This window comes from Sorex fumeus, unplaced genomic scaffold, assembly GCF_029834395.1.
Source record: "Sorex fumeus unplaced genomic scaffold, SorFum_2.1 ptg000063l, whole genome shotgun sequence".
Taxonomy (NCBI): domain Eukaryota; kingdom Metazoa; phylum Chordata; class Mammalia; order Eulipotyphla; family Soricidae; genus Sorex; species Sorex fumeus.
In genome coordinates this window covers 17740642-17753939 of record NW_026606120.1, presented here as the reverse complement: position 1 = coordinate 17753939, position 13298 = coordinate 17740642, and the positions used below count along the sequence as shown (strand labels likewise).

The window sequence follows — 13298 nt, the reverse complement described above, 5'->3', positions numbered from 1 at the left end:
AAATGTACCAAAGATTCTTCAACCAGTCATCTGTTCTCGGGCACTCGGGTTTTTTTCAGATTCTGGCTATTGTAAAGAGTGCTACAATGAACAAACAAGTGCGGATGTCACTTCGACTATACGTTTTTGCCTCTCTGGGACATATTCCCAGGAATGGTACAGCTGGGTCAAATGGGAGCTCAATTTCTAATTTTTTGAGAATCATCCATACTGTTTTCCAAAAGGGTTGAACCAGTCGGCATTCCAACCAGCAGTAAAGGAGGGTCCCTTTCTCGCCACATCCGCACCAGCACCGGTTGCTTTTGTTCTTTTGGATGTGGGCCCATCTCTGTGGTGTGAAATGATATCTCATTGTTGTTTTGATCTGCATCTCCCTGATGATTAATGGTGTAGAGCATTTTCTCATGTGCCTTTTAGCCATTCAGATTTTTTCTTTGAGAAAGTTTTTGTTCCTTTCATTGCCCCATTTTTGATGGGGTTGGATGTTTTCTTCTTGTGGAGTTCAACCAGTATTTTGTATATCCTTGATATCAACCCCTTGTCAGATGTGTGTTCGGCGAATATTCTTTCCCATTCTGTTAGACTGTCTTTGTATTTTGGTCACTGTTTCTTTGGAGGTGCAGAAGCTTCTTAGTTTAAGATCGTCCCATTTGTCTATCTCTGTTTTCACTTGCTTGGCCAGTGGCGTGACATCTTTGAAGATACCATTAGCTTCTGATCTGCTGCCACCATCCCTCGCTCTACCTTTTCCGAGTCTCCTCCCCCTACTCACCCTTTGTTTCTTCGATCCCCACACCCAGTTGTGTCTCCATTCTGCCCCCATCACTCTGTGGTCTGTTTCCTTGGCAGCTGTGATCTTGCCCAGGCTGCAAGAGTCCCCAACTCTTCTCGCCAATATAAGGGAGGGCTGTTGGCCCTGTTTCCTGTCATAGGATTGGCCACTGGCCTTGTCTGCTCTTCTCCTGGTTCCTCCCTGCTAACAACTGGATCACAAGACCCCAGGACCTGATTTTATCTTCCCCTGGTGAGAATGGTTAGAACCCACAGATCTCATAGTGCCTTTCTGTAAATATTCTCCCAAATCTCAGGTCTTTGGAACTCTTCCTTCATCTATGATGTCTGACATTCTCTTGTAGCCCCTCTGTTGAATTCTCAGTCAGTGCTGTCTTTTCTTCATAGTAATTCAAGACCCGCCCGGCTGCAGATCTACTTCTCCATGGTTGGCTGACCAGTATAATCCCTAACTGCCTTCCTTGCTCCCCACAATGCTTCTGCTTTTCCTACCACACTGGACCCTCCTCTTTGTACCCTCTGCTCCCTTGACTCCAGGATCACAAGGTCATTTTCAGTTTCTTGCTTGGAATCCCAGCTCAGCAATGAGCAACGCCTCTCCCTTCTAGACAGCTCCCTTCTCTTATGAGATTTGATTGCACGTGTCAATCTGAGAGAGGTTTCTGGTCTTCTCTGTATGTGCCTGTGTGCCTTAAAGCTCCAGTACTAGGAATCACACAAGGGTACTCAGGGAGCATTTGTCTGCAGTGTGGTTAGAGGAGCCTCAGAGCTATAGTTCCTGCTCCCCAACTCCCTTGCCTAGATGAGCCTTTCCCTTTGATGCAGTAAGAGGGCTTCTGCCCACACTGGTTTCCCTGAGATTATTTCAGGATGCTTTGTGGTGACGCGCCCCCCACCCCTCAGGCCCCAGCATTATAGAGTTTCTCCACCACACCTAGGTAGGAGCATTTTCCAAAGAGTCTGAACATTTTTAAGAAACCCAGAGCCTGAAGTGACTGAGAGGAAGGATTCTAGGTGGTGCATACTGCTGTAATCAGCTTTCTGAAAAGCCTAGGGTCTATAGTGGCTTCAGACACCCAGTGCCTCTCACAGGCTTAGTCTCTCGGCCCTTATTCATTAACCATCACTTCTGATGCTGAGTTAGTACAAGGTCCTTGGCCAGTGGCCAAGTTTAACTGCATGATTGATAGATTTCCATCTGTGACTGTCCCAAGGATCAATTTGGAGCTTCCTAGTGCAGGATGGTAGTTCCGACCCCTGACACTAGAACTATATTAGGACACTGGCATCAGGATCATCCCAGGGAACCACTGAAAACACCCAAACAGCCGTGCCCAATAACCTGCCCTTATAATTAGAATTCTGAGCCCCACCTCAATTGTCCACACTGATTGCCCTCTCTTTTTTTAGGGTGATTCTGGAGGCCTTCTGGTCTTTAACTTCTCCAAGAGTTGGGTTCTTCTGGGGTTGGCCAGTTGGGGTCTGGACTGCCAGCGTCCCATATCCCTCAGTGTCTTCACCAGTGTTGCCCATTTCATCAAGTGGATCGTCCAGATCCAGAGACTTGTGCCTCTTCCTGTTTCCTTGTCTGCTCCTCCTGAGGTCCCATTTCTATATGAATCCTAGCCAGTTTCCAGCTCATCGATATTAACCCTCAGACCTCTACAGCTCTGGCTACTGTTGCTTTTAGTGCTTAAGGCCCTGTGGCAGGACCTTTAGTGACCGAAGAACATTCTGTCCCTGCTCTTTGCCCCAGTCCTCAGCATTCTTACTGGAGCCTCACACTTGCCACCATCTCTGTGGTTCTGTCCATCTGTTATGATCCCAAACCCAAGCCTGGAAAAAATAAAGCAAAACCAAATAAAGGCTCACCTTGCTCTGAAATTGGTGCATGTCCCTTCCTGTGGACTGGTCATCTGAACCCCTGGTCAAGGAAAGAGGTCTGGCAGGAAGGCTGACTGGCAGGAGGGCAGGCCACTGAGGCCACTGGCACCTGCTAAAAGAGTTGTCTGTGTCCACGTTGGTAGACTCTCCCCTGTGTCGAAGGTGAGCATAACTTCCCAGATGATGATCAATCTCTGCCCTCTCTCAGAAACAATAGGACAGGCCCATAACGCAAATGATGGAAACATCTCTGGAACCTGGAGGTCTGAGATGCAGGGGCAGCAGGGCTGATCGCACCCGAGGCCTCTCCACTTCATGTGTGGGTGCCTCTGTGTGAATCCGTGTCTCTTCTCATCAGGACACCAGTCCTGTTGGGTTTGGGTATTTATCAGTGATCTCTTTCCTGTTAATCACCCCTTTGAAAGAACTGACCTCCATGGGTCTGGGAGCTCTTAGAGCTGTTTGGGAGCATGTTCAGCATGCATCATTGGGTGCAGCCCTGGAGGCACCCTGCCACTGAATTGCCATTGAATTGGCCAAGAAATGCCAGTGATGAAGTTTACATAGGTGTGCATAGATCTATCCCTCAGATGTGGCATATAAAGAGTTGTAATAAGGAAATAATAAATGCCAGAGACAATAAAAACTAAGGAAGAGTTTAGAGAGTGGAGTTTCCTGGGTGGCAGGGGAAGATGGTCTGGGGGAGAGGGGACTGGAGCCATGGCTGGGGAGGGCAGTGGGCACTCTGGTGCTGGTGTGGTGAAGGGACACTGTGTCCATGGACCCCTACCACTGTAGCAGTGGGCAGTGCTGAAAGGAGGTAAAGGGATACTCATGATACCCTTTCAGTAACAGTATTGCAAACCACACTGCCTAAAAGGGAAGTGAGAGGGGGTGGGGGGGAGACAGACAGACAGACAGACAGACAGGCGCTCTTGTGCTGGTGTGTTGGACACTGTGTCCATGGTCCCCTATTACTGTAGCAGTGGGTAGTGGGCAGTGGGTGCTCTGGTGCTGGTGTGTAGGACACTGTGTCCATGGTCCCCTATCACTGTAGCAGTGGGTAGTGGGCAGTGGGTGCTCTGGTGCTGGTGTGTAGGACACTGTGTCCATGGACCCCTACCACTGTAGCAGTGGGCAGTGCTGAAAGGAGGTAAAGGGATACTCATGATACCCTTTCAGTAACAGTATTGCAAACCACACTGCCTAAAAGGGAAGTGAGAGGGGGTGGGGGGGAGACAGACAGACAGACAGATAGACAGGCGCTCTTGTGCTGGTGTGTAGGACACTGTGTCCATGGTCCCCTATCACTGTAGCAGTGCGTAGTGGGCAGTGGGTGCTCTGGTGCTGGTGTGTAGGACACTGTGTTCATGGACCTCCATCACTGTAGCAGAGGGCGGTGGGCACTCTGGTGCTGGTGTGGTGGAGAGACACTCTGTCCATGAAACCCTATCGCAGTAGCATTAGAAATCATGGTACCGAATGTTTTAAAAATATAAAGAATCCCTCATGGTGCCCCCAGACCTCCTGAGCATTCATTGGGAAGACCCCCCCCCCCACCAACCCCAAGAGAGACCCTGAAACCAGCCCAATGGCTGCACATGCGTACTGAGGGGCGCAAAGGCCATGTGCTGCCAGACACACGCCCAGCCCAGAACCACTTTCAGGGGGGTGTCCTGTCCTCCTGCAGGCCCAGCAGCCAACATAGCCTTCCAGGGGAGCACAGCCGAGGTGCCCCGGCCTCTGCCCAGGTGCAGCACCCGCAGAGGGGCAGTCCTGTATGGACCAGCAGACGGGCACCTTCTGAGGCAATAAGGCCCCAGGAGGCCCCAGACGTCTGCCAGGGTTTAGCAGCAGTGCAGGGTAAGCTCACAAGTTTGGTCCCCGGGACAGCGTATGTTCACTGGAGCAGTCAAGAGTGACTCCTCAGCAGGGCTGGAGCAATAGCACAGCGGGTAGGGCGTTTGCCAACCCGGGTTCGATTCCCAGAATTTCGTATGGTCACCTGAGCACCACCAGGAGTGATTCCTGAGTGCAGAGCCAGGAGTAACCCCTGTGCATGGCCGTGTGAGACCCAAAAAGCTTCCTCTCCTTAAAACAGAAAACAAACAAATAAACAAACAGAAACAAAGAGTGACTCCTCAGTACAGAGCCATGAGGAGCCTGAGCACTTCTGGGTGTGACCCAACTGCCCCCAAATTGTTTTAATAATTCTGTTTGGGGGGTGCATGTTATTCACTTTCATCCCCACTAACGTGTCCAAACACCTCTGCCACTGCCTTTTTGTAATTTCTAGTTCGTCCCTTCCCTCTCTGCAATGTAATTTTACGTGAATTCAAATTCACTAAATATTTTAAGAAACACATTTTATGCTTAACTTTTCATTAGTAATAGCACCGTAGCACTGTCCTCCCGTTGTTCATCAATTTGCATGAGCAGACACCAGTAATGTCTCACAACAAATGTGAGACTTATTGTTACTGTGTTTGGCATATCGAATATGCCACGGGGAGCTTGCCAGGCTCTGCCATGTGGGCGAAATACTCTCGGTAGCTTGCCGGTCTCTACTAGGGGCGGAGGAATCGAACCTGGGTCGGCTGTATGCAAGGCAAACACCCTACCCGCTGTGCTATTGCTCCAGCCCTCATTAAAAGTAGCACTGTCCTCCCGTTGTTCATCGATTCACTCAAGCGGGCACCAGTAATGTCTCACAACAAATTGTGAGACTTGTTGTTACTGTTTTCGGCATATTGAATACGTCATGGGGAGCTTACTAGGCTTTGCCCAGTGGGCGAGATTCTCTTGGTAGCTTGCTGGGTTCTCCGAGAGGGGCGGAGGAATCGAACCCGGGTCAGCCATGTTGGCCGCCTACAAGGTAAACGCCTTACCCACTGTGCTATTGCTCCAGCCCGTTAGTAGTGATAAGTGCAGAGAATTAAAATGTTTAACACTGAAGAGTTGTTTTCCTACTGTTTCTCAATAATTAGAGTTGTAACTAGTTTTTAAAAACTAGTAGTCTAATTCCCTGAGAATCTCTAAGGTCCTGAGTTTCAAATATCTTGTCACTGAAAATGAAGAATGGTTCTCAAACACCTTCTCTACAGGTACCAGGACCATATTTAAATGGTAAAACACTTAACAATTAAATCAGTACATTAAATCGGCCCCCTTTATTATTATTATATGATTATTTGGTTTTGGGGGTACACCTGGTATACTCACATCTTACTCCTGGATCTCGGAACAGACTCATTTATCACAGTGTGGGGGCTATATGGGGTGCTGGGAATTGGCTATGGGCAAGGCAAGTGACATATCTGCTGTACTATCCCTCCCACATATTTTTTTAAGAGTGATGGCAAATGTTCAAATATGTCTGGTTACAAAAACATTTAAATTCTATGATGTCAAATCAAAGCATTGTACATTTTATGTGAGTGAAGAATATGATATGCAAATACCCAATGAGCTTTAATTTTTTATTTGGTCCAGGCTAATGCAGCAAGATGTGAGCCTTGTCTATGCCCTCAGGATGGTGTGGGCCTGCAGGTGACTGAGCACATCTTCCTCCTGATGGGAAGGACTCCTCCACTCTCCAGGGAGCACAGTACTCTCAGGGTTCCCCCCTCCCCTGTGATTCCCCTCACCCTTTGTGCTCTCAGGCCTCCCAAGGAGCACAAGTGAGAGGACAGACACTGAGATGTTTCCAATGAACTGAATTTTATTCACTATTTACACAATGACACAAAGAGGCTGCTCCAGTCAAACCCCCCATTCTAGGTACAGTCCCCCCCCCCCCATTCCAGAGCAGTCTTAGCTGAAGATCATGGGGAACACAAGGCTTCTGGGTGCAGCCAGACCCTGGGAGGTGGTCAGGAGGAGCCCCCCGATATCCTACTGTCTCTTGTGCCCCCTCCCCCTCCTCTGGGCCATGGCAGGCTGGAACTTTCTCTTGGGGGGCAGGGAGGGGCCCTCCAGCTTCTCAGTCAAAGCTGAACCACTAGACACCGTGGGGTGCTCCCTGGGACAGTGGGTCTTCTTAGCAGTGCCCCGCCTTGGGCCCCCACACACAGGATGCTTCCTGGTAGGGGCCTTAGACTTGAAGGCCCTTGTGCGAGTGGATGGAAGCTCGGGATACCCCTGACGTCCAGGCAGGTGGGGGCCAGTGTCGGGGCCAGTGTCAGGGCCAGGGCTCTTGGGTAAGCCCCAGGGCAGCAGGCTGTTGTGAGAGGCTTGGAGGAAGACCTGGCTGGTCAGTTTCTCTTTCTCCTCACTGGAGCCCTCTGCTGCCCCAAGCGACCCCCGGCCAGAAGGGACCTCTCCCAGCATACGGGGAGGCCTGCTGTCCAGAGTGGGGGCAGTGAGGCTGGGACAGGGCACTGGTCCTGCCTGCAGGGGTGGGGACTGCAGTCTCCCCAGGGAGGGGGCAGAGGTTCCAGGTGCCATCACAGTGGCCTCAGCCTGCCCAGGCCATGAGGCATGTCCAGAGTCAGTCTCAGGGGGGCAGGAGTCTTTTATTGTCACCTGGTGTTGGGGACAAGCCTTCATGACCTCCTTAGCCTTTGAGGCCTGCAGACGCTTGTCCACAATCTGGGGGGAGAAGGGACAGTGTGGGCATGTGGGGGTGCAGGGTGGGACAGAGAGTGACTCCTACTCCTCTCAGCAGAAGATGCTTGAGCTCTGTGGCTCCCTTAGAGCCTTCTCACTCTCCATCATCCTCACTTCACCCAGTATTCATGTCCTCTTCTCCCTGAAGCCTCACATGAAGGGGGCATGGGGGGCATCGCACTTGCTGGGACTCGCTTCTGGGGCGCCCCTCCTTGACCCATGCAGCCCCACTTATCTGAGTTCCCAGGCTTAGTCACCGTCTAACCCGTAGACTCTCCTTCCCCGAACCAACCCAGAAAACTCCTTTTTGTTTGCCCAGGGTCCTTGCTCACCTCCTTACCTGAACGCCCCGGTCCCTGACACAAACCTGCAGAGGTCCACTTGCCCTCACCTGTGTGGGGGTGAGTCCTTCCTCCTTCTCCAGCTCCTCAGCCAGGTCCAGGAGATCCAGCTGGGACTCTGGGCAGAGCAGGAGCTCCAGGAAGCTGGGATGAAGGATCGCCTCAACCTGGGAGAGGGAAGCAGGGGTGAGGGTCCTCATAGGGAACAGGAGGGAATGAGGAAGCAAACACTCCTGTCCCCAGCACAGTTCAGGGGCTTAGACGGCTGCACCAGCTTGGACGGCTGCACAGTCTCACACAGACACAAGCCGGGAACGCTCACACACACACACACACACACACACACACACACAGAGACATGTACACACCCGCACTCACAAAGGGACACGAACTATATACCTACTCTCACAGAGTAGCACATGTGAGCACAAATGGATTCAAGCACACACCTGATACAAATGATACACTCTCTTCCACCTCTAGGTACGTGTACATGATTCTGCACATGTCTGCACTGCGCCCACACATTACACACAAATGTAGACACACAGAGATATTCACACATTGACCAAACTCAGAAATGCACAAACAAGGGCCACTGCTTGTGTACAGAGAGAGACATGTGCACACATGCGTACAAACACAAGCAGAAATATGCAAACACAGGTGTGCATTTACACAGAGAGCTCAAAGCAAAGACTGCACATCACTGCCATGCCCTGGATAGAAGCAGCCCTGCACCCTCCCTACCCCACAGCAGCACCCAATCCCCCACCTTGGTGACAAAGTCCTCCTGGGAGCACAGCTCGTACACATAGCTCAAGAGCCCCGGGTCAGGGTAGGTCCCAGGCTCCTCCTGCTGCTCCTCCCTGTCCACTGCCCGTTGGCCGAGGGGCGCCCTGCAGACTGAGTCGGGGGCCTTTAGCAGCTCGTCCATGATGTCCATGTACTCCTGCACGGCCTCAGGAGGGATCTCCTCGGGGGCCTTGGACTTGGGGGGCTGCTGAGGTTTGTGTGTCTTGGGGCGAGCTGCCTGGGCCTGGGGTCTGGCCTTCTTGGGGACACAGGCTGAGGAGGAAGAAAGAAGAGAGGGATGTGAGGGGACCCCGCGTCCATGCCCTCAGACACACAGCACTGAGCACAGAGTTGGGGACAGGTCCCAGTGGGCTGGATCAGGGCCCTGGAATCCAGTGGCTGCGTGAGGGATGAGGTGGCCCTCAATGGGAGGAGGGACCAACTGTGTCCCCAGGGTCTCCGACCCCACTTCAAAGGTGAGTCTGACGCCTGAGGCAGCATGGGATGTGCTAGGAGAGGGAGAAACCCGTGAACAGGGGGCCGCTGACCACAGGTCTGGGGTTCATCGGGAGAGTGAAGGCTCCCTGTCAGGTCAAGACCCACGAGGGCCTTCCCAGGTCCTGTGGCCCTTAGCTGGGAGCAGGGTCCGTACCTGTCTGCTGGTCTGGCGGTGGGCCTGGAGCCCCCTGAGGCCCAGGCCTGGGTGGGGCGGGGAGTGGCAGGCCCTGCACCCCGTTCGTCCACTGCAGTTTCTGCACCTCCATCTCCTCCTCGGCCTCGAACTCCATGAACCTGGTGTGGGGAACACAGGCCGTGATGAGTTGGGTTGAACGGGACTGAGCAGGATGAGTAAGGGACAGGGGATGCTCATGGCCCAGTCCCCAGGAGGGTAGAGAATGGGGTGGACACGGACCCCAGCACCCCCAGCGATCCCCCACATTGGCCCTGGAGGGTCACAGCAGGTCAGGGACTGTGACCCTCAGACTGTGGTCAGGAGCCCCGGAGTGGGCTGGGGAAAAGTGTCCCGGCTCCGGGAGGAACAAATTTCTGCAGGGGAAGGGTCTCCTGGGGCTGCCTAGCCCTCCCTGCCCCTTGGCCATCTGGGACCAGCCCCTGAAGCTCGGGCCTGCAGCCACCCTGACCCCCACTCTCTGCCCAGGCCTGACTCACTTGGCCGCCATGTCGGAGTAGATCATGCGGTCATAGTTGCTCGTGCCCCGCCATTCCCGAAGGGCCAGGCGCAGGCCTTCCTCCAGGCTCATGGTGGGCTTCAGGCGGGCCAGAGTGCGAAACACCGGGCTACAAGGACAGGCTTGGTCAGGGTCTGCATCTGCCAGGAGCCCACACTGCCCCACATCCATACCTTGACTGCCTTGACCTCCAATGGTGGCCTGGTCTCCCCTCCCAGAGTGGACCTCGCATACCACACCCTACCCTGGTGGCTGTACTGGCGTATACCCTCAGCTCTGGGGATATGTCATGGGATGCCAAGGCCGAGAAGTCACGGCCTGTCTGAACCCTGGCACATCTGTGCTGTGTCTGGTCTTAGGAACAGAATGTCTGTCCCTCAGACCACATATCAGGACCAACCCTGATGAGATGACTGAGGTGAGGCTTTCGGACATGGCTGGTCACTACGGGCTCCTGAGCCAGAATCCCGGGATGGCATCCCTGAGAACATCTGTCCCATGGACCCTACCCTGGGGGTCACCCCAGTCCCCTCCTGGGAAGCTCCATGAACCCGATGACCACTGAAAGACTCACATGAGGAAGCAGGAAAGGACTTCAGTGTCAGGAGTCCTGGGAAGGTACCTCCGGGTCAGAGCCTTCAAAAGCTTCCAGCGCTGGAAGTTCTCATAGACACTGTTGGGCCTGCGCGAGGCTTCAGGAGGGGCCTGGCTCCAAGCAGGGACTGGATCACTGTCCCCACAAAACCACTGGGGCTGTATCCCACCGGAGGATAAGAATAGAGTGGGGACTATCTGAGCCTCTGGTGGTGGAGCATGAGGCAGATGGTCTCCCATACCAGACTGGGTGACAGTAGTAGCTGGGGTGGTTGTAACGGTGTTTGGCACAGAGGATGCCAAGTAGATGGGTGCAGGATGCCCAGATGGAGCCTCTGTTGCACCCTGGTTGGGTGGAGCCTGTGTCTGGGTGACAGACTGGTTCTGGGCTGACTCCAGAATCTTCCCTTCAGAACTGACCTGGATGATGACCTTGCAAGGTCCAGGGTCGCAGGGGCCATGTCCAGCAGTTCCTGCCACCACGGGCATTGTGGGGAAAGGTGACAGCACCAGAGGGTTGTGAGGAGCAATGGCCGAGGTCACCAGAGGGGGCGTCTGGATCAGCTCCCAGGGTGGTGACTGGGGGAGTCCTGGATTGAGGAAGGGCAAGAAGTCGCCGAAAGCAGAGCCAGAGACCCCAAGGTCCATGGTCATCTCCGGGGTCAGCACTGGAGACGCTGTGGAAATGGAAGGAAGGAGGGATGAGAGGGAGAATGTACAGGCGTAGCAGCCCGTGTCCCTCTACTCCCCAGTGTCCATCAGTCCTGATGGTCCCTATTAAGGCCCTTTTACAAGGCACAGGGCAGCACGCAGTGTCCTCAGCGTTCGGTCCCCGACCCCAGGTGGAATTCCTCACCTGCCGGCTGGATTCTTATTCATCATGACCCTGAGCCTAAAACACTGTGCTGGGAGAGGCAGTTTCTGGGGCTCAGTGCTGACCCTCCTGCTTCCCAGACTAAGGAGACGAGACTCTTCGGGGATGTTTCCTACTCAGGAAGAGCCCAGGGCTCAGATACGTGCACACCACTCACTGCCCGGCCCTGTGCTATCAGACCCACAGCAAACTCTTCACACTGGCTGGTACTGCCACACTGTCCCAGACACCGAGTCACTCCTGACCTCAGAAGTCCCTTTGACAGGAGAGGGATCTATAAAGTGGTTCTGGGGCCCTGGGTTCCCATGATGGCAGCAGGGATGGAAAAGGCCAGAGAATACACCATCACACTCCTTGGAACTGCTTGTCATGTTAGATCGGACATGAAGTGACACTGTCTGTGGATCTCCTGCCACAAGCTCCCAGGGACAGACACGGGCCACTAAACACCAGGCATTAGCCAGCTGCCAGGAGAGACAATGTCGTCTGCAGCCATCCATGCGCTGAGGAGCCTAGGAGAGCGTAGCAGGAGAGAACCCAGAGCCTGTGGACATCATGGTCAGGACAGCGGCCTGACATTCCTGCTACTGCCGAAGATGGTCTTTATGCCTTGTTACACTCCACCTGCTCTCTAACAAATTGGCCTTCACAGAGTTTCCTTGGGAAAATCAGCCCCCCAACGCCCCACTGGCTCTGTCGCTGTCTCTCTGTCTGCCTCTCTCTCTCTCTCTCTCTCTCTCTCTCTCTCTCTCTCTGTCTCTCTCTCTTTCTCTCTCTCACACACACACACACAAACATACACACACAAACACACACACACACGTTCCCTGTCTGTGACGGAGAATGTGAAATTCAATCAGTCTTTCCCTCAGTGCTGAAACGCAGGTTGGGACTGCACCACGAGATGCTAGACAGGAAGAGTGAATTTCCTCTAAAGGGAGAACAATCCAGAGCAACTCGGAATTTCAAGTCCTAGTAACTAGGCTGAAGTTGCCTGTCTGCCAGCCCTGCCCACCCAGGACAGCTGCCTGGGCCAAGAGAGGAGTGAGAGAGAGTCAGGCCCCGGCTCCGGAGAGGACATTTCATGGCAGAACTGGACACAAACAGTCTCAATCATTTTCTGGCTCAGACCATCTCTGCTGAGATGCCCACAGCAGGTCTCCAAGTGACAGACACAGGACACACTACACACTCCCAGTGACAGACACGCAGGACACACTACACACTCCCGGTGATGGGCACAGGACACACTACACACCATCAGGTCTAGCTCACCCTAGCTGAGATACTTTAGACAGTCACAGTGGGGTTGAGGCAATGTCATGCGGCTCAGCATCCTTGGGCCTTCCCTATGTCACCATTAAAATCATGACTCAGCCACCAAGGCTCCTACAAACACATGAAAAACTGCTCCGTTCCCTCCATCATGCACAGACACATACATGAAGAAGCAATGTGCCTGCTGCCTTACTCTGAATCTCCCCTGAATCAGTCTGACCCACCTCCATGGACAGAACAAATAATTATAAATAATAACGATTATTGTTATTATCTCCAAACCTGACTACCCGCTCAGGCTCTTCTGGGCTCTCCCCAATATACAGGTGAGACATCCATGTAGCCCAGGGCTCTCTCCCTTCTTACACCTTCACAAGATGGAGTCCCCAGTGAGTGTGACCCTTTGAATCCCGAGGATCTAAGGTTGGTTGAGACTTCCTCTCAAACCCACACACACCACATACAAGTACACCCTCACAGGCTTACCTGTTTCTGACATCGTTCATGTAGATGAGGCCAGGGCCCCCGCAGCTTATCAGCCTTCACAATGGCAAAAGTCAGGACCAGGATCAGAGGGTTAACTGCTCACGCAGATGCTCAGGATCCAAGTGGGTGAGGGTGAAGTTTGAATTCAAACCTCAGAATGTCGGACCCAAGACATTCCACCGTGGGGGAGGGGAGGGCCAGGAGGGCCTGGCTGGGGAAACATTCCGTGAAGGGCTCTGATTGGACGGCCAGAACCAGAGCTTTCCTTCAAACTGGTCAGTTGGTAGCACAGCTGACATGGCCTCTTCTAGCAACTTTCCAGATTCTCAGCACACAGGTTTAACTTGCTCTTCACTGTACCTCAATGTTTTACTCACCAATCTAGTACCAGTCTAGTTGTGTGGCCCTCAAACCTCTTTAAATTCTCACTCCCTGTTGACCTACTTCAACAAAGTC

General features: G+C 53.2%; 1 protein-coding gene across 1 annotated transcript in view; it reads right to left on the bottom strand.

The window, feature by feature from the left end:
* LOC130034933 (NUT family member 2G-like) overlaps positions 1 to 12855 on the bottom strand; it is a 92004-nt gene extending 79149 nt beyond the window's left edge. Inside the window, exons 1-8 of the mRNA XM_056126445.1 lie at positions 12843 to 12855; positions 10748 to 10881; positions 10185 to 10363; positions 9591 to 9719; positions 9110 to 9212; positions 8401 to 8643; positions 7691 to 7792; positions 7201 to 7266 (exon numbers count right to left, since the gene is read on the bottom strand). Coding sequence (XP_055982420.1) covers positions 7201 to 7266; positions 7691 to 7792; positions 8401 to 8643; positions 9110 to 9212; positions 9591 to 9719; positions 10185 to 10363; positions 10748 to 10881; positions 12843 to 12855 — 969 coding nt within the window. The remainder of the gene's footprint in view (positions 1 to 7200; positions 7267 to 7690; positions 7793 to 8400; positions 8644 to 9109; positions 9213 to 9590; positions 9720 to 10184; positions 10364 to 10747; positions 10882 to 12842) is intronic.
* Between the last annotated feature and the right edge of the window lie 443 nt (positions 12856 to 13298).